Here is a 27,017-nt window from a genome sequence, read left to right as displayed (position 1 = left end):
CAACGTGACAGTGCATATCTACTAACCCTTTAAAATGCCTATTTAAGACTACATGTAGATGTCTCATTGAAGAGAAATATGGCTGAACACTTCATCCGCAATCTATATGTTATGACACATGAATTTCGGATGACAGGGGATTGTCTTGGTGTGACAAATCACTAGATGTAATATCAACTACAACCCAAATTAAATTTTATAAATTTATTAACTTCTAAGCTTATGTATATAGAAGAAAAGGAAAAAATTACAGTCTGCTAGTTAGTCGGGATGTTAATTTTAAAGCAAAAATCGTTTAGAGTGGGATGGAGACAACTCTCAATTCTGGTTTATCGGAGATACATTATTGAGACCGACTCACTAGGGCTCACTGAGAAAACAGAGTGCCCTGAATCCAACGCTTCCTGTAATACAAAATGCTGAACCCAACAGGAGGGAGCTGAAACCAACTCACTTGTGCTCTCCTGAAACAACAGTGTGCTTAACCGAACACTTCCTATAGTAAAACCTGCTGAATCCAATAGGAGGGAGTTAAAACCAACTAACTTGTGCTTTGCTAAAACCAACAGAGCACGCTGAACCCGACACTTCCTACAATACAACCTGTTGAACCCAACAGGAGGGGACTAAATTCTTTGTAAGAATAGTAACTCTTTAGTTCTAACCCGGCCTGCCAACTCTCACGCATTGGGCGTGAGATTCACACCAAAGAAAAAATGAAAATGCGTGAGAAAGGGGTGAGAAATGCGTGAGATTTTGCCCCAATTTCTACAATTGTACATTTACTATCATTGATACATCAATTGCCCCAAAACCAAATCTCAAGAATTGTCCCACTCTTGGGTTGGCAGGCCTGGTTCTAATCATCATTACAACCTTCCTCAAACTTGCTGTCATTGATTTAACTGACAGTCAGATATTGATAACAATTTCCCATTGAATCAAAAATTTTATGGATGCAATACATGTATATCCTTGTCTCATTCAGGAGCAAAACACAAACTCGACCTGCCTAAAACATTGCAGCGGTATTTATATTGCATTAGCAGTCGAGACAGAGCTTAACAAGTTACTGTTCGAACTGACCAATCACCTTACTTTGTTGTCTGCTAACTTTGCAAAGTTTTTATATACCAACAATAAAAACATTGTGCTGCAACCAATGATAGGCTGTATATCATTGCTGCAACTAACAGTCATGGTGCAATAAATTGGGCACTACCCAAAGGCCTGTAAAAAGTATATCCGATATCATGCGAACAGTACTCTCAATTAGTAGAAAACATAACTTAAGAACAAAAAGTAAATAAACACAAATGGCACAAATTAAAACATGAATAAATACAAAATCTCGTTGCGAAAAAATTTATAAGCAGAACGGAAAATATTACGTCGTCTGTTCTACTCTGCGGAGTCGCTCCCCCATGGCCTTTTTTAAAATTGTCACTGATTTCATAGAGTTTGTTCGCTAGAGTATCTTTCTCGATTTTTATGTTTACTACACTTCCCTTCATATAATACCAACGCTTACGTCAATCAAGCATTTATGGAAAAAACTAAGCTGAATACGCAAAACCAATGCATGAATGAAAAATATACGCAAGGTTAGCATAAAAACGTTTACGCGCAATAAAATATTTTGAAACTTTTTTTACAACTTGATTGAGAACGTTGGAGCCTGAGTTCAAGACTTTATGTTCTACTCAGGTTGGAGCCCAACCGCCTTTGATTACGGTAGCACAAACCTATTTCCGCAGTCGCTCTATTCGAAGGAGACGTTTGGCGAAGTGTCGAGTTGTAATTTGCGAAACAGTTAATTTTTTTTTATAAAAGGATTGGCTTTATATACATACCATACTTTCTGTTCACTTGTTCACGATAGCAGGTATGAAGTTGTATTCATGAGCTCTATGAATGAAATTATAGCCGACTGTAAAGCTGTAATTTCATTCATAGAACTTTAGCTTTGTAATGCTATACCCTTTCTCTCGAGGTTTTGGTCCATAATAATAATATTATTACTAAGTTACATTAATAATAGGTGATGTCAAAAAGGGCGATGATGAGATTTGCTGGTTTTCGCTTCGAACTGTTTTTTGTTAGTTGGCTTTACAGTTTATCATAAGTAACATGCTGTGAAATAACCTGAACTGGAATATGTCTGTATTCGTGTTGTCAAATTAATAAAAAGTAGGGAATTTGTTATTGTCAGTACTTGCAGCTATATTGAATTTATAAATCTCTCATGATATAGTGAAAATTCGTAAGAAGTTATTTAGGTAAAAGCGTCTATTTCATTTTCGTTTGTCATAAAAGTAGATCGGATTTGTTATTTTGTCTTTTCTTAACCTATATCGCCATTTTAACGTTCCTCTATGTGAAATTGTTAGTCTTGCACAGCATATTCTTTTACTGTTTATTTTTTTCGTTCACGATAAGATTTAAACAGGTATGTATAAGCAGGGCAAAACTCTTGACACTGCAAGCTCATATCTTAGAGCAGTTTGTTCATACCGGTAGCATTCGAGCGTCCCCCACGTCTGTTGTTGTTTTAGTGGTGGAATCTTCGTGGTAAAGTTGCAAACTTTTCTTACACATGTTTATTATAGATAGTCCTAACCGAGGTACTAAAATAAAATGGGCTAGCATATGTGAGTGACACTGGTCTGGTGCAGTTGTATAATCTCATATTTTTCGTTTTTAGTCATGAGTATGAACAATAGCAACAACTGTGCAAAACCAAGTGTGGCCACCAACCCCAGAATGGCCTCTGGACAGACACCGAAGCTGGGTACAGTCAGTCCTTCTTCAGTTACTAACACACCAGTAGCAGCTGTACAAAACATGATGAGTGCTGCCACAGCTAACCCTGACTTAGCCAACCTTTTTGAGTGTCCTGTTTGCTTCGACTATGCTCTGCCTCCAATCATGCAATGCCAAAGCGGCCATATTGTGTGCCAGACCTGTCGACCTAAATTGCAATGTTGCCCTACATGTAGGGCTCCCCTTGGGAACATTCGTAACTTGGCTATGGAGAAAGTGGCCGGTACAGTTCTTTTTCCATGTAAATATTCATCCGGCGGCTGTACACTAACTCTCTTACATACTGATAAAACCGAGCATGAGGACATTTGCGAATGCCGACCTTATTGCTGCCCATGCCCAGGCGCTTCCTGTAAATGGCAGGGGTCACTTGATGCTGTAATGCCTCATCTACTTACACAGCACAAAAGCATCACTACATTACAGGGAGAAGACATAGTCTTCCTTGCTACAGACATTAATCTTCCTGGTGCTGTCGACTGGGTGATGATGCAGTCATGCTTTGGCCAAAGTTTTATGCTCGTTTTAGAAAAGCAAGAGAAATATGATGGACACCAGCAGTTTTATGCAATCGTTCAGCTAATCGGTACTCGTAAAGCAGCTGAAAACTTTGCTTATAGATTAGAGTTGAATGGGCATAAACGCCGTCTAACGTGGGAAGCAACTCCACGAAGTATCCATGATGGTGTACAATCCGCTATTCAAAACAGTGACTGTCTAGTATTTGATACCAACATAGCCAGGCTTTTCTCTGACAATGGTAATTTGGGAATCAATGTCACCATTAGTGTGTGTCATGGGTAGTGTGTCTTCACGGAGGAGTAGAGATAGCTTGGTTAGCAGCAACGCAACGTCTGCTAGTACTTGCTGTAGAAGATGTCACCATGACATGCATTTTGTGGTTAGTACATATATTTTTGTAATAGCTTCTAGCTCATTTCATCTTGTCATCCGCTAGAATTTATGTTCCGTTTTATGTTATTTATTGCCTGTATTATGATAAATTTAACATTTTTTTAATTGTTGCATTTCTGTAGTGGGTAGAAGTCTGCTTAAACTGATTTTATTAAAATATATGAGCTACTTTAATTTACTAGCACATCTACAACCATTGTATTATATGGAGATGTTCCAACAATTGTCTGTAACCGCTGCTGAGAACTAGCGACAAATAGATGCAAGTAAAATACAAAGTATTCTGGCATGTCTATTTATAAAGTTAGATCAAAAACTTAAAAATATACAAGATTAGGTAAGGTCATAGAAATATAAGAGCTGCTTACATGTAGTGCCTCTATCCTAAATATATGAAATGCAACTTTGTTAGAAAATATTTTCAAATTTTAATACAGCACAAAAATCTTGTCAACTATTATAGAAGTGTTCGAATGCTGTCCTTATCAAGTAAAGCCAAAGAGAATCTGAGGTTAACACATGTCCAGCTGGTGGTAGCCAGCAGACCTACACATTTGGAGAAAACTATAAAAATAATAATAGACAATGTGATCTGATTTATGGTGCATATGGAGGCGGTTCTCGAACCATCACTGTTTGTGGTGTGGACAACTCCTCTCGCAATAAAGCTTGGTCCACTTCATTTAGGATTGGTTGGGTATCCTCACGGCGACGAGTTGGGGGATATTTTCGTAGCAAATTACAAGCGGTTGCCACAATGTTGATAACGGCGGAGCAGATGAGCACGTAGTAGCTAACCCCGAAGTAGATGACAACTCTGCTGCCCCTCGCTCGCTTATGCTCACGCAAGTTGTCTTCCAAGAGAGTGGCTGCCCAATAGCATAAGCCACAGACAGTTGCTAAAATGATCACTGCAGCTATATTCAGCGTCCCATTACGTCTTACAACCATCACATGTCTCTGCTTAGGACCTAGAATGTCGAGAACGAATGCGGCAAGCATGCATGCTATGCTGACAACTACCAAGGAAAGCACTGACTTGAGCACAGAGACTAGCTCTGGCGTGACACAGTTAATAAGATTGTGCGAGAGGGCAGCTGAGCCATAGTGGTACGTGGTGCTGTTCACAAAATAGCCTGTGTAAAAAAACTTCGAGATTTCTATTTTCGATTGGTAAACTCCAATACCATTTTGACAGCTTCCTCCTTCAAAGTGTAGCATCTCAGACTTGGCCAACGCTACAAAATAGTATTGAAAGGAATTTTTGAACAAAGGAGTAGTAGATGAAAAAAACAAATTAAACTGAGTAATAATTGACAAGGAAGTTGTCACATGGTTTCAATCATGAATCAAATTATATTTGGATTCTAACAATTAACTTTTATAATGCTTAACAACTGTTCGCCTCAGTTGGAAAGTCTATATTTCAAGCAGAATGGATTTTCCAGACATTGCAAGCCATGAGTAAAAGCCATACGCCACTGCATAGAAAGCATTTGGTTGCTATCTGAAAAGGACATAATAGTGATAATAATAATAATACAAACACGACAAATATTGTTTGAAATCATATCAATTGAGATTAAAGAATTTTGAAGTATATTCAACACAACCAGATTCTGGCCTATCTATTAGAGCACCATAGATTAGCTTGGCAAATGTGCAAGTGATGACGAGGAAAAATTACAAAGATTTGTCGATACCAATAGGATATCATACCGTAAAACCTCTAATGGAACGCCACCTTTATGTGAACGCCACCTCTATTAGAACGCTACTATGAGAGAAGGGTTGAAAAATAGAGCGCCACCCTCTATTTGGCAGTCACCTCTATTTAACCCATAATATCAAGTGATCAGTAGAAAAATATCCACAAAATCGTATTAATAACGAATCGTTTACATCAATTACAATCGATTCTCTCGCTGTCCTACTTCAAAGCTTTTCGCTTTTTTTCGTGAAAACTTTGAAAGCAATGCCATAGAAATAATTAATAACTGTCTCGGGCTAAAAGTGGTTCCTTGTTTAACATGGTCTTGATACTTTGAAGTACATATGCAAGAAACGGTTTACATTTACAGTATGATGGTAGGGGAATGGTTAGTTTTAGGCCAATGATTACGTTTAGCGAACAAAACTTTTACGTGTTACATTTGTGCTTAATATGATGCATAAAAGTTCTGCTCTGCCACAAAACTGTTTGGACGCTAATATCGGCTAGTCCGGCAGTGCAAAAGAGTTGAAGTCAGAAGAAGTTGTAGGAGATATTGGACAACCAGAAGATGTTTATTCCACCAAAAGCAACAATCAGAACGCGGCTATCCGAACAAACGAAGCAAATATTTTTGTTTTAAAAACGTTAATTTTTGTTTCTCCATGCAATATAAGTATGGTTTGTTTATGTCACTTGTTCATGAATAATATATTTGTAACATTTGATAGATTATCATTACGTAACTTGTAAATTTGCAGATTTGTAGTATATTACTTGATAGCATCATTACGATAATCTGCTCTTACAACTGATCGACGCTCGTAACTCCTCACTTCTATTGCACATAAAAAGCTAGTTTTGGCTGCAAACTGTAGCAAACATATCAATGAGCGCAATGAGCTTTTCTGCAACATTGGTATATATAGATATGAAATAAAACTATGTGATCAAATTTAGCATGAAATGAAAATTGAAAGCTCCAACAAATTGCAAAACAGGACACAGGCTATAATATCATCACAGGTTAATCGCAATCAACAGATATCAAGTGGTAAAAATATTTTTTGGTTTTCCAATGCATATTTATTAAGAGATCTTTGACAAGCTGTAGGTAAGTTAGCAGATTTATCGCATCCAAATGGTTTAATATCGCTCCACTGGAAATAGAGGGCCAAAAAAAGGCGACATTCGCTTCGCCGGTAAAAGGGCTTAATTGATCTTCCTGAAATTCTGACAAGCCATTTGAAAAATACAACGCCACCCTCCATTTGAACGCCACCTCCAATTGACCGCCACTATAGAGGAAGGGTTGTAAAATAGAGGGGTTTAATTAGAGGTTTTACGGTAATTGGAATTATATCATATAGTTACCTTATAATCATATCATTAGATAATTCAACAGATATCGCCTTTCAGAACATGCGCTTTTCAAAATATGCTGAAAAACCTCTAAAATTCTAACACTGTGTATATTTGAACTAACTATGGCGCCATTCAGATCATCACAAAATGCATCTTTGAAAGCACAAAATGCTATCATGACAGACAATTTCGGGCGTAAACATGGCGAGATCGATCCTATTAGGCAACCAATGACTGTCTGATGAAAAATACATTGGCTAGCTATCGACCAACAGAATATGACTTTGACCAGTTAGATCTATTTTATGAAATCCCTTGTGCACTGAAAGTTTTCTAGATATACTATCGAGTTGCATATATTTACTAATGTAACAATGTACATATATGACCATTAAACTCTTATATTGCCAAGATGGACGCATGCTTACAGTAGAAAACCGAGAAAACAATACTTTGTCTACGATTAAGTACAGGTACACTGTCATCAGGATTAAGCCATGCATGCACATAAAAAAGGAGCGTTTAGTAGTCAGGAAATCCCTGTTGCGTTACAAGAAAACGTGATTGAAGTTGATGGCTGGTTACCACAGCTTGCCCTATAAGTGTTATAGTCACGTTGATGCTCGTGTCACCAGCTAAAAGTGCACAGTACAACAAATGTTACCTATATTTTTTACAACCATGTGAAGTTGGTAAGCTTGCTGCAAGCCTTCTTAAAAAATTTCCTTGCATCATAGACACTGCACATTTTTGCATCATAGACACTGCACTTTCTTGCATCGTAGATACTGCGCTCTCTTGCATCATAGATACTGCACTTTCTTGCACCGTAGATACTGCACTTTCTTGCATCATAGACACTGCACTCTCTTACATCGTGGACACTGCACTCTCTTGCATCATAGATACTGCACTCTCTTGCATCATAGATACTGCACTCTCTTGCATCATAGACACTGCACTCTCTTGCATCATAGACACTGCACTCTCTTGCACCGTAGACACTGCACTCTCTTGCATCATAGACACTGCACTCTCTTACATCGTGGACACTGCACTCTCTTGCATCATAGATACTGCACTCTCTTGCATCATAGATACTGCACTCTCTTGCATCATAGACACTGCACTCTCTTGCATCATAGACACTGCACTCTCTTGCACCGTAGACACTGCACTCTCTTGCATCGTAGATACTGCACTCTCTTGCATCGTAGACACTGCACTCTCTTGCATCATAGATACTGCACTCTCTTGCATCATAGATACTGCACTCTCTTGCATCATAGATACTGCACTCTCTTGCATCATAGATACTGCACTCTCTTGCATCATAGACACTGCAATCTTCTGAGATTCCTCTAGCACATTGCGCTATCAGATTGCTCTCTGGTGCGTTGTCAGTATGAAATCAGAAGCTAAGCTTTGATTAAAATGTGCCCATTTTAATCGCCCATCTGTCATCTTTACCTGCATATGCTAGTTTTATATCTTAACTCTTTTTACCTTCAGATGACCTTGAGTTCTTGAAACAATTCTGACAGCCTAATTTGGATGGATGTTATCGCATATTATTGTAGCCTCAGCATTCATTTGAGGTCTACCAGTTCTTAAAACCTTCCGAGTGTCCTCCAATCATGAGAGGTTTTTTAAACTGTGAAGCTTCATTCATAGCCCATAATGACATGAGCGAAAAGCCACCTAGCCTACATAGAAAGATATGAGTTGTTTTTAGCAGACTTTTCAATAACTTCAGTTTATTCATTTTTAGGTGACTCTTCCCAATGCATCATAAAACCAGAACCAGTGTGGTCTTCCTCAGTTTCTATACGGCAGTTTCAGCTAGCAGTCCAAATACCTCAAAGACCACATTCATGACTAAAACAACTTGACCTAGCTGTCTTGGGCAGCTTATGGCAATTGTAATAGCTGGCACCACTTTTTTACATGCCATGGTTAGCAGGGTCCATTCATGTAAGAAGACACCTACGTTATTCCAGGACTACACGCATGTATTGGGCTATCCAGAAGTCCTTCAGACAGATTTTTTTGATTATCGCATTGTTGCTAAAATTCAGACACCAGTCCTACTTTGGATCCGAACTTACATTTTTTTGATTTTATATCCCAAAAGGTATAGCAGAACAATATTTAAAGTTTTCAAGCACACATAATGAAATCAACTGCTCAAACATATGTTCATAATTCAGAAATTGGCAGTCCAGCCTAATAACCTGCCTACCTAATAACTGGCTCTTTTTTCTCATGCTCCTGCTACATTAAAATCAGCCTTACTAGGTAAGACAATCAGTGCTGTCTATCTCAGAAGAGCTAGCTTTGGTGTAAATCCTAGTTGCACAATCAGCACCTCGACAATATGGCTACTAACTGCTCTAGGGTGAGTCACTGCTTTTGAGAAGAAAAGCATGCCCATATGTAGGCTTTTGCTATTAGCTCAATAACCAAGCTGCTAGGGCTTGAAACCCAAATCGTACTTACTTTTAAGGTTTTACATGGTCTCAAAAGTAGGATATTTCAAAGTGGTAAAAAGGCAACCGACAACTGGAGGATGGACCTGAGAAGAAACTTAGCATCGTGAGCAGGAAAAGTTTAGATGTCTTCAAACATTCTGGATTTCAAACACTCCATTGAAGTTGCAATAGAAGGCCATTTGTGAATTAGGTGTTTACAATTATTTATGTTGTACCTTACTTATCCTGTTTTATGAAGGAATTGGTTGAGTGTTGGTATGCTACTCTTGGTGGTGACTCTGGTGTATCATGGAGTACCAAGATAGCCTGTGTACTCTTGGTTTTACATTTGCTGGTATTTGCTAGATATTGATCTACTTACATTTTAGTGTGGCAGCTACTATAAAATCTTTATTTAAACGCCACATTTATTTGAATGTCACCTCTAATAAAACGCCACATTGGAAGGATTGAAAAATACAATGCCACCCTTTAATTGAACACCACCTCTATTTGCCTGCCACTTTGACATTATTTGATCTTTATCTTAATAGAAAGTGATGAAGTAGAAAAATGTCCATAAAATAGTACTAATAATGACTGAGGTACATGTACATCAATAACCATTAATTTTTTGTTGTTGTTGCTGTGGTGGTTGCCATGATTTTAGTGATGGTGTACCTGAGGAAACTGATCATCAATCATCAGAACTACACTCTGATTCAAAGTCGCTAAGGTCTAAATCATATCCATTCTTTACAGATTTGTTCATGATGTGATTTACAATCTTACCTGAAGACTAAAACGTTTTGACGAATGATGAGAATATTCTTTAGGAACACTGTACGATGCAACAGCAGCCATTGTTATGGCATATTCCAAGCTTAAAACGTTAAAAACGTCTTTACAAATTAAAAACATTATGTCCATTTTCCAACATTTTTTTCTTTAAAACTTTGAAAGCGACACCATCTAAATACAATACTTATAGGTTTACTTGCAGCAAAATTCACATTACAGTTATTTGGTATCAAAAGGCTCACCATGTCTTACTCTGTTGTGTTGTAGGTGCAAAATATGTGGAAATGTGATTACAAGCTCTTAAAAGCTCAAAAACGAACAGTTAATCGCAGCCATCATGAAAACGCCATAGTTTGTCATCTCTTTATTTGGCTGACGTTCTCAAACATTTGGGTTATTGTTTTGACACGTCATGTTATGACGTGAAATAAAAGGCCAATAAAAGGCTCAATACATTTCGCAGCACTAGTTTTATGACAAACACTTCGGGTTCTACCGAAAAGCCCTTATCAAATATATAGATGTTCGCTACTTTACAGTTTTGTTTCGGCTAGATCTAATCATCCAGTCGTAATCTGATCATGTGACCCATACTTCCTGCCAAATGGCGCGAACAATTTTTGCAGCATTTTTCGAGTATCACAGGTGACCAACAAAGCTTCTCATGTTTATCAGAGGATGATATGCACTCCTTCGAGCTAAGGTTAAAAAATTAACGAATTTTTACAGTAGGTTGTGAGATATCAGCGCTCAAAGTGACAGCATTGGGTTGATGATGAAACAAACGCATAAGGACAATAGACATGGTTTTACTGAATGCGTGAAGTATATTTGTGAAAATTCTTCAACGAATGAGGTTGCATGAAAGTGTAAACAGAAGCCATCGTGTTCAACTACATTCCATTTGAGCCGTTTTGGAAAGGGATTCTAATCTACGGCGTTTTCGCGTTGGCTGCGATTAACTGTTCATTTTTTTGAGCTTTTAAGAGCTTGTAATCACATTTCCACCTATTTTGCACCTACAACACAACAGAGTAAGACATGGTAAATCTTTTAATACCAAATAACTGTAATGTGAATTTTGTTGCAAGCCAACCTTTAATAACAGCACCACCCTAATATTTTATAATCAAAGTAGTCCCTTGTCTAACTCGGTGTGATAATTCAACGTATATGAAAAACGTTTTTGTGTGTGTATGTGTGTATTGTAAAAGATCACCTCTAGGTCAAGGTCAGCCTAAATGAGCTTTTCACAAGCTGTAGCTTGATTTAGCTTGGCAAGCGAAATCAAGCTACTGCTTTGAATTCGCTTTTGAGCTTGAAAATTGAGACGGAAATGCTATAATCTTGTAAATTACAGCTCTAGCTATTTTTAGGAAAACACATAAATTGATGTGTTAGAATATGCAAACTTGAGAGCACCCGAATCAGCCTCACTATTTAAAATTAACAAAGCTATTAAAGATGTGATTGCGTCAAAGAAGTCAATCAAATGAAATTAAAACGAATATAAGGCTAAAACATCAGCTACAATTTGATGTCCCTTTTGTCTTTGTAAACTAGCCCTGTCCAGCGTTTGAATGAGATCAGTTTTTTGAAATGCTCAGATTAAACCGGGTGCTTTAATCGTGACGTGTATAGTGAGCGTATATGAAAAAGCGTATACTATTTCTTCATTAGCCAATCATCAGCACAGAATTTCTATATAGGTCATAATAATAATAATAGGAAATAAAATGCAATGCCTGTGATCTCGAAGATTCTCGTCGTTAGGGATCTTACTCAATTACTACTAGATTGTTAATTTACTGAATTACTGCATCGGCACATTTTATTGACGAACAACAGAATAGTAACAATGCTTCCAGTTCCAGCAACACTGACTCAGAATTTTTTGAGCATCAGGTCATTAAAGATCGGGGCAGACAGCTTATAGTTAAAGCTGACAGGCATCAGCAGCGTTATGCTGCAGAGGAAGATAGGAGAATGAAGGTAAACTCATCTTTAATTTTGGGTTTCCTATATATATATATATTAAACTAAAGGTAATAATTTTACTACTAATGAATACATTTACTAATTAATAAAATTATAACTTTTTGCTATCGCCAATCATCATTTCATCTATAATATTCGCTTCAAATTTACTTACTTTGGCAGTTTTAGCTAGATTATTAGATTTATGACTAGAATTTATGTTCACTTCTCACTTGTAGAAAGTGAGGAAAATCGATTGATCAATGCTCATCTTTAGCTACCAGAAACTAAGCTCAAATTGTTGGCTTGGTGTACTTATGCTTTTGTTAAATATTTGTTCATTTTGTAATTTCACACTCTCAACCTATCTAACTTTCAAATTGAAAGCTTTCAGTAGATACACCTTAGAATGACATATTTATGAATGACATACATGTATAGGCTATTTATTACATTTGTTTTATTGATTACAGGATGTTTATGACGGTCACCAGCGGAGCAGTTGTCAGTGTGGAAACTGTCATACATGGAAAAGAGAGACATGAATGTGCGCTGTACAAACCATGATGTGTTTTGTTGTTTGAGTTTACTGCAGTAAGTTAATTTGTCCTATTATATGAGCTAAAACTATGTGAGTGGCGATGACTTGGATGGATGTTATTAATAAAAAACATTTTGCTGAAATGAAAATTTTTTGGTTTGTAAAAATTAGATAATAAAATAATAATGTTGAATATAATGCAAAACATGATTTGCAGAACATATTGAATACATCCTAGCCCCATTGCCACCTGTGCTGAAATCTTGTCTGATAGATGGATTTATGAATTGTAATCAGAGCTGTATTGACAGGTACTTTTGCATAGCTGGACTCGATTCCAATGTACCAAATACTGTAAGCTCAAACAATTTTGTGCTCCACGCAGCTAAGTGAAAACAGGTGAGTCAACAAACCGCCAACCAGGTGTGAGAATGGCTGTATTATCTCTTTGCCAGAATTGGTGGGTTAATTGATTTCAAAGAAATTGACGTTGTTCTGTTGTTTTGCGTCCACTATTTCAGTCAACTCATAAAACCATCTGTTTTGTACTTGAATCAAATAATCAAATGTGACCAGTAAATTATTTTCCACAAATTGATACTAATAATGACCGGATAACTGTTGACTTTTTTAGAGATGCAGTTGGTTTCGCCATATATTCGAACATACTTTTCAAAGATGCGGCTTGCTTATTTTATTTAGTAACTAGTATCCGGTGTGGGTAGCAACTGAAAACTTTGCTGATACTAAGGCCGCGATAAAATAAGTTGACTCGACGACCTAATTACCGTAGACTGGCAGAATCGGAGTCGGTACTCAGATGTTTACACAGCATTTAGAGGAAACTAATATGACAAATTTTTAATTTCCCTTATTTGAGGTGTTTGAGACATTCATAATAATGTATCTGTAGCTGGATTTAAAATGTTATTCTAGCCAACATGAGCAAATACAAAATAAAATATATACCAATAGAGCCGCTTGGAGTAGACTTTTATCGCAATAGCCGATGTGTAGAAGTGGAACGAGACACGAGACGTCTCGAGTATCGACCTGTCTCGTCTCGGTCTCGTCTCGACTTCACTATTGCCAAACTCGAGACAGGAAATAGAACTAAAGCGCCTGCGCATGGTTATTAAAACATGGCTTCTTGCGATAGCAACAACTCCATATATTGTAATAGATTGCGGGCAACTTCCTTTAATGTTATACCCGGTCCGTTACTACCTGTTGCTATTGATTATGTTGGCCACCGAGTCAAATCATGTAGTCCGGACAACGGCCCTGTTAATATATTGTAGTTCTGTGTCCTTAAAACAGATACCAGGTCGTATCCAATTACTCTCCGGATAATCCAATTTAATAAATAAGACTATTGCGGGTAAAATGTCTGTATTTCATCGTATCGTGTCTAAACACCAACTGCCCTTCATAGAATTCGGGCCTCCTCTATATACTATCAAATGCGGGTAAAACTTGCCCGAACACAGGGAAACGAACGAAAGGCCGTGTCGACCATGGTCCGTGTTCGGTTAACAATGACGTTATTGTTAGTTCAATCTAAGAATATACATGTACATGTATACAGTAATTCATATAATTTCATGAGTACTATTTATATATAATTCACATACTACAGTTAATACACAAACAAAACTTAACATTAATGAAACGATAAGAATGAAAGTGTTATCGTGTGTTCTTTTAGTTGCAGTAATTCTTTGTAGAGCGACGGCTATCGGTTTCATTACACATTACATTAAAAAGTAAGACCTATTCAATAGATGGTAAAAATATACATGTACAAATCAATATGTTTATAATTATTATTATCAATCAAGCTCAAAATTCTAAGAAATATATAACTTCGGTATTTTAGAGCTGTTTGTGTCACTTTTGTTTACAAAAACTACATGCATATCACTATTAAAATGTTGTAATTAAATTGTTTACACCAGGTGAAATTTCCATCTAAAAAGAGGTTTTTTAATTTTAAATATACCAAGTACGCTAGTACTTGTGTAGTGAAATCATCACCAAATGCTCATTATTTTACTGTCTCGTGTCTCGAGTCTCGAATTTTTACAAGACGGTGTCTCGAGTCTCGTCTCGAACTTAAAAAATCTGTCTCGTTCCACCTCTACCGATGTGAATACGAGAGATAGAGACAGACTGTCTCACTATATAGGCTACACCATTTTGGGCAAGTCTGGGCACATCTTCTTTTCTGAGCGTTTTTTACCGCGATCAATTTCCGTCGATTTTAATCTTCAAATATCTTGACAATGAGATCGCCTAAAGCAACAAACAGCATATCAAATGATAACAAAGATCGATACTTTCTGTTAAAAACAACTAAAATTTGACGCAATCACATCTTTAAGAGAGTTGCTAGTAGTAGTAAGTTGAAGGTGGGTGAAGTGTGTAAAATCGTTTAAAAGTCTAGCTTGGATCAGGCAGCTGCTAGCTGTTTTTTAAAAAAGTATCACCAGAATGAAAAGCTTTCAAGCTTTTGTGAAGATTGTAAAATGCATACATGATAATAATTATAGTATAGGAGTGTCTATAATAGCTATATTAAAACTCTCACAGAAAAAAATGAAAAAGCACTCTACAGGCATGAAATCATGAAATACACAGAATATTAATATCAGATTCAAATAATGTTTCAGAAAATATTTGACTTGTCACATGTGTGCCAGATTTTAGAACAATGTTAAACACCTTGAATTGAATGCAACAAATGTTGATGGATGGCATGGCACATACAGCAGGTTGCGTGAGGTCCAAAAAGCTGATAGTCAGAAGCTTGACAATTTGCCACTGTGTGCAAACAAAATTTGATGGCCATTCCAAAAGATCAATTTGTATAAAGTTGTGGTATTTGTCAGTTGATCGATGCTTTACAATATCCATCTTTTTAATCAGATCGAATGACTAATTATGTGTATTGATAGACGATGAAGTAATAACTAACACTGTTGATAGCAACAACAAATGACTCAGTCTCATGTGCCAGTGAATTGCCATGGCTATAGCTTTGTAATGCTAAGACTATTTGCCATGACTATATCTTTGTAATGCTAAGACTATTTGCCATGGCTATAGCTTTGTAATGCTAAGACTATTTGCCATGGCTATAGCTTTGTAATGCTAAGGCTATTTGCCATGGCTATAGCTTTGTAATGCGAAGACTATTTGCCATGACTATAGCTTTGTAATGCTAAGACTACTTGCCAGCGCAACCACTTCCATCTTTTAGGACTGACTTTCTTACTTGAGCAGTAACAATACTTTCTTAACAGGATTGTGTCACTCTCATTTCAAATAATCTTTGCTGGCGTTACGTTGTTCTATGGCTATATTCCTTATCAAACTAGTAAGGTACCGACCCTGTGTCATGAACAGTGTCTATATTCCTTATCAAACTAGTAAGGTACCGACCCTGTGTCATGAACAGTGGCTATATTCCTTATCAAACTAGTAAGGTACCGACCGACCCTGTGTCATGAACAGTGGCTATATTCCTTATCAAACTAGTAAGGTACCGACCGACCCTGTGTCATGAACAGTGGCTATATTCCTTATCAAACTAGTAAGGTACCGACCCTGTGTCATGAACAGTGGCTATATTCCTTATCAAACTAGTAAGGTACCGACCCTGTGTCATAAACAGTGGCTATATTCCTTATCAAACTAGTAAGGTACCGACCCTGTGTCATGAACAGTGGCTATATTCCTTATCAAACTAGTAAGGTACTGACCCTGTGTCATGAGCAGTGGCTTATTACAAAATTATGTGAAATGCAGCTAATGAAGAAGCAAAAGTACTTGCAAAAGAAACTTCTACTGATTATGAGAGATAACTTCAAGTAGAATTTCTTGTCGACTGGCCAAACTGTTGACTGGCCTGAAAAGGACTCGCCCAGCCAGAGACATTCATTGCACAACAAGGTTTTAATCAGTGAAAACTGCAAAACAGCGGAGAAGACCAAAAAAGTGCAAAAGGATAAAGAGCAGCACTCAGAGTACACTGTACAAGCGAACGTCATTAGAACTACCAGAAGCACAGAAAAAATCAGAAACTAGGTCAGAAAAACCGAATATAACAACAAGGAACCTGGAGCTAGCTGTATGAGACAGTAAGAGAACCCAGTGCCTGACAGCAATGCGTTGAGTGCATCAGTTACATCAACTTGAAAAACATGATACACCAGTGACTAGTTCTCGAAGACAGACAAATTTAAAATCTATCTTGAAAAAAAATTTAAAAACGAGAAGTTGTCCATCAGCAACTGGTTTCAGGAAGACAATTCCTAACCACCAATGCACATCATGCATTGCATTATCGGCAATTATGATTTTTATATCCAGTCTTGGCTTACTTGTCAAGTGAGTTCATCTTCCAAGAAAACTGACATTTAAGCCCCCAACTTTTTCTTGTTTGGTGAATCCAGAACATTTTTAGATTTTTTAGATCACCAACTTTTACAACACATTTGTTCAATCCACACAATAATTTGGATTTTTGTCCTGTTTTCTTTTGGCGTGTAATAAAAAACATAGCTGCGTTGATGATGACTGATGCCAATAAAAATTATACATGCATACATTGGCTATTACTTTATTTATTTAGTTTTTGAAAAATTTTATATAATGTATTTGTTTTAACACTATACAGGAGTACATGAAGTATTTATCGGTAAGTGTTTGAGCCGTGGAACAAATTAAATGAAGCACAATGTATTCTTATAACATATTTGCTCCAACATACAGCAGTTTCGATATACAATGTGAATATCAGAACTGATTGTTTTGATGTTCTGACATGCCTAACCAACATATTCTTCTAAATAACCAAACCTAATCAAACATGGTAGAGAGTTTGCCTGTGATGTCCATGAACTTAAAGGTTGACTCGCAACAAAATTCACATTACAGTTATTTGGTGTCAAAAGATTCATCATGTCTTACTCTGCTGTATTGTAGGTGCAAAATATGTGGAAATGTGATTACAAGCTCTTAAAAGCTCAAAAACGAACAGTTAATCGTAGCCATCACAAAACCGCCGTAGATTAGAATCTCTTTTCAAAACAGCTCAAATGAGACGTAGTTGTTACAAGATGGTTTCTGTTTACACTTTCACGCAACCTCATTCGTCAAAATATTTTCACAAATATACTTAACGCATTCAATAAAACCATGTCTATTGTTTTTACGTGTCTATTTTATCGTCATTGTAATGCTGTCACTTTTAGCACTGATATTTTATAACTTACCGTAAAAATTCGTTTAATTTTTTAGCCTTACCTTGAAGAAGTACATATCGTCCTCTAATAAACACGAGGAGCCTTTTGGTCACATGTGATAGTCAAAAAATGCTGCAGAATATGTTCGGGCTGTTTGGCAGGAAGTATGGGTAACATGATCAGATTACGATTAGACGATTAGACCAGGCCGAAACAAAACTGTAAAGTAGCGAGCATCTATATTTGATACGGGGTCTTCGGTAAAACCCGAAGTGTTTGCCATAAACTAGTGCTATGAGAGGTTTTATACTGAGCCTTTTATTGCCCTTTCAATTTACGTGAGAACATCTCGTGACAAAACAATAACCAAATGTAATGACTACGTCAGAAAATAAACTGATTCCGATCTACGACGGTTTTGTGATGGCTGCGATCAACCGTTCGTTTTTGAGCTTTTAAGCGCTTGTAATCACATTTTCACATATGTTGCACCTACAACACTTCAGAGTAAGACATGATGAATCTTTTGACACCAAATAACTGTAATGTGAATTTTGTTGCATGTAAACCTTTAAGGCTCAAAATTAGTACAGAGTAAAAGAGAAGGGGGATGAAAAGAGTGGATATAGGAGACGATGTTTACAATATCTACAAATACTTGCGATGTATTTAAAAAGGCATATCATCAAATACAAACTGTGAAAACGTGTAAAAGAGCCAGCAGCTTACGACCGCCAGTTTTTTCTAGAAAAGTACCTCTCAGGTTTAAGCCTATCTAGATAAGCTTTTTTCATTTGTATTTATAATATAATATTTATATTGTTTTAGACTAGAAATAAAATTTAAGTAAAAATGCATTGATTCTAATATCATATGGTAGGATAGTCGGTTTCAGCCATATGAAGTGGTTTATATGTCATCATATGGTAGGATAGTCGGTTTCAGCCATATGAAGTGGTTTATATGTCATCATATGGTAGGATAGTCGGTTTCAGCCATATGAAGTGGTTTATATGTCATCATATGGTAGGATAGTCGGTTTCAGCCATATGAAGTGGTTTATATGTCATCATATGGTAGGATAGTCGGTTTCAGCCATATGAAGTGGTTTATATGTCATCATATGGTAGGATAGTCGGTTTCAGCCATATGAAGTGGTTTATATGTCATCATATGGTAGGATAGTCGGTTTCAGCCATATGAAGTGGTTTATATGTCATCATATGGTAGGATAGTCGGTTTCAGCCATATGAAGTGGTTTATATGTCATCATATGGTAGGATAGTCGGTTTCAGCCATATGAAGTGGTTTATATGTCATCATATGGTAGGATAGTCGGTTTCAGCCATATGAAGTGGTTTATATGTCATCATATGGTAGGATAGTCGGTTTCAGCCATATGAAGTGGTTTATATGTCATCATATGGTAGGATAGTCAGTTTCAGCCATATGAAGTGGTTTATATGTTCTCCTCGGTCTGAGCCAAATTAAAACCTGGTTTAAACTGAGTCAGCTAAGATGCCAAAACTGAGACTAGACTATCTGAAAATTGAAGTTGAGGGTCAACACTGATGAGTCTTAGATAGAACTTGCTAGTTTGCTAGAAGGGGGTCTGAGGGATCATTATTTTAAGTAGTGAGGCATATGATTAGAGATATACCTGTACAAGCACCAACTATGGCAAACATAGAACAAGCGGCGCCTACAAAGTTCCTCTCAGGAATTTTTGGAAAATCGCGACGATGTCGCCGATGCCTCCTGCTTGAGTCCCTTCGTCGACCGTTGCGACTTCGAGATCGAGTTCGCTCACCACTCCTCGACCGACTGCCTGAAACAGAGCTGTAACTGCATTAAGTCAGATCAATGCATGCAATTGTACTGGTCATACTAAAGTATAAAAGAAAGAGCATGAAGACTTGATGACAAGACTTGTTTGCATAGAAAAGAGTTACCATTCTCTAAGCTGTATTTATTTATCTAAATGGCAAATATTATACAGTAGATGTTCCAATAACGTAAACAATCTGTTCCAGGAACTTTTACGTTATAGGGGATTTACGTTATAAGAACAGTAACATACATGTAAAATGCCTAATCCGTTCCAAGCTCTTTTCAAACTCACCCCTTTGGCCATGCAAAAAGGAAAAACTACTCAACTCTTTTAATTTGCGTAACTGCAAAATTATAGGTTTGAATCAACAACTTTTTTCCTTTTTATGATCAATCTTGCTAGTTTTATAGACCATGATTGCGGTAAATTTACCACAAGTTGATAGGGACTGCACATTTTCGACGTTCATTTACATCGACTTGCTTATTTTTCTAAACAGCAAAGTCTATTCTGCAAAGTAAAGCTAATAACAAATATTTTGTACGTCTACAATAAGGTAGAACAACAAAATATTGTTACTATAAAAGCAGTGCTACCTGTTCGTCGGTTCGCCATCTATCCCTATCCAGGGGTCAAGGTTAAGATTAAAATAATTTTCGACGATACTCCAACTCGTGACATAAACTTGTAGACCGACGCTGTAATACCTGCACCAATAGATTGCCTTTGCATTTATGACCAATCGCGAAGCTATCCTATTCGCCTTTTTGTCGACACTTTTAACGATCTATTACGATGAACTAGAATGTCGCGAAAGTTATTTATATAACGCTTAACACACTACGGTTTTTCTTGTGCAAGTACGGCAAGATAAACTAACATTCAAATCGATTTCGAAAACTTGCCCGACTTGACACTTTACGTTATAGGAATTTTTTACGTAGTAAGAAGCAAAAGCTTCTCATAAATTTGTTACGTTATCTAGAATTTATGTTACAGGATTATTATACATTATAGGAGGTATACGTTATAGAAGGTATACATTATAAGAGCGTTTACTGTAATTCTATTTCTAAATTTTCTTTAGTATGTAGTGGATTAAAGATCCACAGTTTTGGTCGTAGTCACTGTTTTGTGAGTTTCTGCCTAGGCCTAGTTAAAAGTACCCATCTAATCCAAGAGCTAAAAAATACTTTACCTTTAGCTTTTTTACCAAGAAACTTAAGTACATTCTTTAGTAAGAACCTAAATAAGTACCCACCTAGCTTAAGAATGGTACCGTAGCTTTAGTATGTATGAATTAGGAATTTTAAATAAAAAAACTGTCTGTGAGAATTGGTAGAGTATCCACTGAAATGCTAAATTGTACCAAGCGTTTAAATCTGATGATGATATTGATAGTTGAAGGATTTTTTTACATTTAGTTGGTTGGACATGTGTAGTACGCATCTACATGTATTTTTAAAGGTTGGCTTGCAACAAAATTCACATTACAGTTATTTAGTACCAAAAGATTCACCACGTCTTACTCTGCTGTGATGTAGGTGTAAAATATGTGGAAATGTGATTACAAGCTTTTAAAAGCTAAAAAATAAACAGTTCATCGCAGACACCACGAAAACGCCGTAGACGGGAATCCCTTTCCAAAACGGCTCAAATAGGACGTAGTTGAACACGATGGCTTCTGTTTACACTTTCATGCATCCTCATTCGTCGAAATATTTTCACAACTATACTTCACACATTCAATAAAACCATATCTATTGTCCTCACGCGTCTATTTCATCATCATTGTAATGCTGTCACTTTGAGTACTGATATCTCACAACCTACCGAAAAATTCGTTTAATTTTTTAACTTTAGGAAGGAGTGCATACCATCCTCTGATAAACATGACGAGTATGTTGGTCAGCTGTGATAGTCGAAAAATGCTGCAGAAATTATTCGCGCTGTTTGGCAGGAAGTATGGGTCACATGATCAGAATATGACTAAAGGATTAGACCAAGACGAAACAAAACTGTAAAGTCGCGAGCATCTATATTTGATACAGGGTCGTCGGTAAAACCCGAAGTGTTTGCCATAAACTGATGCTACGAGAAGTTTTATATTGAGCCTTTTATTGGCCTTTCGATTCACGTGATAATGTCACGTGTCAAAATAATAACCAAATTGTAATGAATATGTCAGATAAATAAATAGATTCCCACCTACGGCGGCTTTTCGTTTTGGAGCTTTTAAGAGCTTGTAATCACATTTCCACATATTTGGTACTTACAACACAACAGAGTAAGACATGGTGAATCTTTTGATACCAAATAACTGTAATGTGAATTTTGTTGCAAGTCAACCTTTAAGTAGTAAACAGTATTAAAAGTTTTCAGTTCTTAATATATTTTATATAAATGCTCTATTTTAATATTGAGCACTCTCTTCTAGTGAACTGCAACCTTCTTCTTCATCAGTATATATAAATATATATATGCCACTGATATATTAATATATATATATACAGTATATATATAAATCTCAGTAGTTTCTTTTCTTTTGTTTGTCTGTGTGTTCAATTATAGCAACAAAGTTTTAGGAATGAAAAATCTGCTGTGCACTGGATTTCAACTTAGAACCTTTAGCTTTGCAGACAGGCATTTATCCAAAACATTATGCTATACTATGGAACAAATTGTGCACATACTCACTACACATGGCAATCTTTCATGGCTTCATGCTAAATATTTTAGTTAGCATTATGCTAGAATTATTGGCCAGAAGAAAAATGTATAAACTTACATGGGCAGCAAAACTATTGCAGTCATTGTAGAACTGTAGTAAGCACTGCAGCCAGTACAGTATGAATTACACAGAAATAAACACAGCACACAGAAATAAACAAACACGTTCATTTAAAAGTCAGGGTGGTAGATGTTGTATATGTTTACTAAAAGTAAATTTGGTGTGCAAAATCTTTTTTATTATCCGTGCAATGGGGAGGGGGGCATTCATCTAGTATGTCAAAAATTGGTTGTGTGACTTTTGAAAAACCAACACAGATACGGAGAAGGAAAGATTTAGCAAAACCTTGTGTTGTTTCATTGCTCAACTCGTCTGTGCCAAGTCCAGTTGCAAGTGCACTTCTACTACTACATTTTTTGCAGTTTCCAACTGTATTAGAATTTTATGTAGTGTTCTATTTTGGGTAACTTGAGTACTTATCAACCTGCCTTCTGCCGCTGTTACTATGAGAATGGAGAGTCTTAATAATCTCTATCACAACATATTCACTAAAAATCAAGTTCATACATTTTACCTACAATTCTGTTTTTAGTTGCACGTTGTTGATCTAGGGCATTATATACCAGTGGCATGTTTTAGCTGTTCATCTAAGCTTATCTTCAATTTTTGCTCATTCTGTAGAAATTGTATTCTGCTTTGAAGACCGTATTTAGATTTATAGCAAAACAACTATTAATGATTTAAAGAGTTTGCTGATCATATTTATTGACATCACATTAAATTTGTTATAATTGACTCTACTGTGTAGGTGTTTAAAAGTCTAAAATTCTAATGCTATAATCATGGAAATGCCAGCGTTAACAACCAAGTGTTGATATGGTTTCTGGCTTAATAAGCTTAAAATTCACAATGCCATACTTTTTCTAATTCAATAAGTGAGCCCAATCTCGAGGTTCTAATTAGATGAAGTTTTAGTGTTTATTACAGAGGTTTAAAGCACCTAAAGGGTGCATGCTTCAAAAATCCCTAAATATTTAACCCAATCTATTTAATCTGATAACCTAATAATATCTAATATTAGGTTTATTATATTATTATTAATAATTATCTTATATTTAATTTTATTCTATTCGATGGCAGAGCCAATAACATGTGTGAAGGGAGTATTACGATCGTATTGACTATATTCATTTACAAGTTAGAATAATGATGAACAACATAATCGGCATGAAAACATGTAAATCATCTTATTAGCCAGGGTGTAGGTTGTGGCATTCTATTAACTTTGCTTGCTAGTTCCGATTAATGGTTGGACTGAGCAGAGAGTTCGAATTAGTACTTCCAAATCTTGGCTACATATACAGTACATTACATCAATAGAATTGATTGATTCCAAACTCAAAGCATTCAGGCAATGGTTATCAGAACAGTGCCAAATCAATGATGATTTGAATACTGAACTATTTGAAACCAATCACATTTAAAGGTTGACTTGCAACAAAATTCACATTACAGCTATTTGGTATCAAAATATTCACCATGCCTTACTCTGTTGTGTTGTAGGTGCCAAATATGTGGAAATGTGATTACAAGCTCTTAAAAGCTCAAAAATGAAAAGCCGCCATAGATTGGAATCCGTTTATTTCTCTGACGTAGTCATGACAGTTTGATTATTGTCTTGCCACGTGATGTTCTCACGTGAATTGAAAGGCTAATAAAAAGCTCAATATAAACTTATCGTAGCACTATTTTATGACAAACACTTCGGGTTTTACCGAAGACTCCGTATCAAATATAGATGCTCGCTACTTTACAATTTACTTTACTGATCATGTGACCCAATACTTCGAAAATAATTTTGGCAGCACTTTTCGATTATCACAGGTGACCAACATGCTCGTCATGATTATCAGACAATGATATGTACTCCTTCGAGGTAAGGTTAAAAAATTAAATGAATTTTTACGGTAAGTTATAAGATATCGCTGCTAAAAGTGACAGCATTACAACGGCGATAAAACAGAGGCGTAAGAACAATAGACATGGTTTTATTGAATGCGTGAAGTATATTTGAGAAAATATTTCGACGAATAAGGTTGCATGAAAGTGTAAACAGAAACCATCTCCCACAACAACGTCACATTTGAGCCATTTTGGAAAGAGAATCCAAACTACGGCGGTCTCGTGTGGTTGCGAACATTTGTTCGTTTTTGAGCTTTTAAGAGCTTGTAATCACATTCCCACATCTTTTGCACCTACAACACAACAGAGTAAGACATGGTGAATCTTTTGATATCAAATAACTGTAATGTGAATTTTGTTGCAAGTCAACCTTTAAACTAATGAGACTCATTTTTTATTTTATTTGAACAAATACAAGAATTATTTGGAATTTGATTGCAAAAACAAATATGGTTATTTAGGGTTTGGCAAACAAATCTAATTATCACTATTCTGAAATATGTTCTCTCATGTACCTGTGAAGAAAAATTGAAAACAAAAGTTAGTCTAGCTGCTTTGCTCTATTATTTTGAAATTATCATTGAGGACTGTTTGAGTACAATTTGTTTGACTGTTTGTGTTTGTACAAAATGATAAAGCCCAGCCAAGTGTTGCGTACCACGTTTGGTAAATGATATTTTTAAGCAGTCAACACATGGCAAAAAATCTCAATTGCAAAAGGATGGGTAGAAACCGTGAAGAAGTTGAGTCTTTAAATTTAACAGTTTGCAATCCTTAGCTTTCAGGAATTTTGCAATTTTTTTTAACATGGTGATTTTCTGTTAATTTCAATTTGCACTTTGCAGCCATATAATATAATTATAACAGGAAAAGTCTAAGAATATATATAATCAACCTTTGATGAAGGGAGAATTATTATAACATATTGTTTAATAGCATAATGAAAAGAAAGAACTGATTACCTAGCCAATGTTATACTCCGCTACTGAAATGCTCCGCTGCTGAAATTTTTCTGGACTCAATGACCTTTTTGAAATATTTTTGAATTATTGTTTGGCTTGTGATTTGAATTGTGGACATCAGGTGGATGACTTGATTTGTTAGATATTATTTGACAGGTACAGATTATTTCATTGGTAGTAAAAGAGTTTAAGTAGTTGACATTATAAAAAAAGGAAGTTGAGCACAGCTATGATAGCTTTTGTCAACATTAAAAAGTTTAAATTTTATAGAAAATCAAGTAATTACTCATGTAATGGAGTCATTCAGTGAAACTATGGTTTAATCGAAGGGAAACACTAATGGTCCACTGTTGCAAAATATCTTCAAGCTAATTTACACAAGTCTGTTAAAGATTAAAAAGGGTGTTAGCTCATCTGGTAACGAATTATAGTCAGCTAGCTGGATGTCTGGCGTTACACTATTTCTGTGTACTGTGTTTATTTCTGGGTAATTCATACTGTACCTGCCGCAGTGCCTACTACGGCTCTATACTGATTGCAATAGACTTGCTGCGTATGAGAGTTTCTGCATTTCTCTTCTGGCCAAAAATTCTAGCATAATACTAACTACAATGTTTAACATGAAGCCATGGAAGATTGGCAGGTGTAATGAATATGTGCATAATTTATTTCATAGTATAGCCAGTTGGATAGTGCAGTGTATTTGATAAATGCCTGTTTGCAAAACTAGAGGTTAAAAGTTCAAATACTGTGCACAGCGGATTTTCCATTCCTTAAACTCTGTTGATATAACAGAACACACAGACAGACCGACAAAAGACAATCAAACACCGAGATATATACATATATGGATGAGGAACAAAAAATCAGACGTGTTTTATATTATCAATTTGTAAGATTTATCAACCTTACATCACACAACACTGGTTCAACTGAAATTGAATCTTGGAAATCGATTTTTATTCAAAAACTTAACTTGAAAAGCGTACTCCAAATTTTAATTTTTCTGTCACGAAAAGTGTGTCGTGCATAAAATAAGAGCAAAATATAAGAATACGTCGTATAATATACAGTACAACTCATTTTAATTTTGAAACATTGTGGAGATTAAACTAGTGTCAATGTATGATGCTTACCTCTGCCATGAGAAGAACCAGATTGACTAGATGGCATGCTTCTAGCCGTTTCGAATCATGTAATACAGTACTGTGTACGCTCACCTTTATTATAAGTTTGGCTAGTAAACTTTATAACAGATAGTTTAGTTACTTTAGCTAGACTGCGCTCGCAATTAGCGAATCATCGCGACTGCATAATGAGCATTTGTTATATACATTTATCAACTACATGTACATGTATTTGTATTATACGAAGACGTCATTGCGAACGTTCATTTACACGAGCGAAGGCGCAATGAGCCACTTTGTCTAATTGCGCAAATCGTCGACTGGTCGGTAAAGGACGACTTTACCTCCGTCTAGATATACGTCTAGATTACGTTTTCCAAGGCGAGTTGCCGTTCTAGTCAATTCGACTGATTAGAAACTGCCGTCGATATACGTTTTTAACACCAACTTCGCTTGTCAAATGTTTCCGAATGAATCGTTTTTCCACAGTTTGAGCGAATTTAGGAACCAGCTAGATTATAAGGCTGCGCGAGTGGGTTTTATGCCTTCAG

The 27,017-nt window shown here is 36.2% G+C and overlaps 2 protein-coding genes across 2 annotated transcripts; one reads left to right on the top strand and one right to left on the bottom strand.

Moving 5' to 3' along the window:
• The first annotated feature begins 1,768 nt into the window (after positions 1-1,768).
• LOC137392149 (E3 ubiquitin-protein ligase Siah1-like) lies at positions 1,769-3,916 on the top strand. The gene is made up of 2 exons (XM_068078780.1): positions 1,769-1,885; positions 2,705-3,916. Exon 2 carries the CDS (start codon positions 2,707-2,709, stop codon positions 3,625-3,627), a length of 921 nt encoding a protein of 306 aa, XP_067934881.1. The 5' UTR covers positions 1,769-1,885; positions 2,705-2,706; the 3' UTR covers positions 3,628-3,916.
• Positions 3,917-3,956: 40 nt separating this feature from the next.
• Positions 3,957-26,602, bottom strand: LOC137392150 (transmembrane protein 127-like). Its single transcript, XM_068078781.1, has 3 exons — positions 26,476-26,602; positions 19,514-19,681; positions 3,957-4,976 (listed from the first exon to the last, which is right to left on the bottom strand). The coding sequence occupies exons 1-3, from the start codon at positions 26,510-26,512 to the stop codon at positions 4,336-4,338; spliced, it is 846 nt and encodes a 281-aa protein (XP_067934882.1). The 5' UTR covers positions 26,513-26,602; the 3' UTR covers positions 3,957-4,335.
• Positions 26,603-27,017: the final 415 nt, after the last annotated feature.

This window comes from Watersipora subatra, chromosome 3 (genome assembly GCF_963576615.1).
Source record: "Watersipora subatra chromosome 3, tzWatSuba1.1, whole genome shotgun sequence".
NCBI classification, from domain to species: domain Eukaryota; kingdom Metazoa; phylum Bryozoa; class Gymnolaemata; order Cheilostomatida; family Watersiporidae; genus Watersipora; species Watersipora subatra.
Note: the sequence above shows the minus strand (reverse complement) of the source record. Positions and strands in the feature narration are given on the sequence as shown.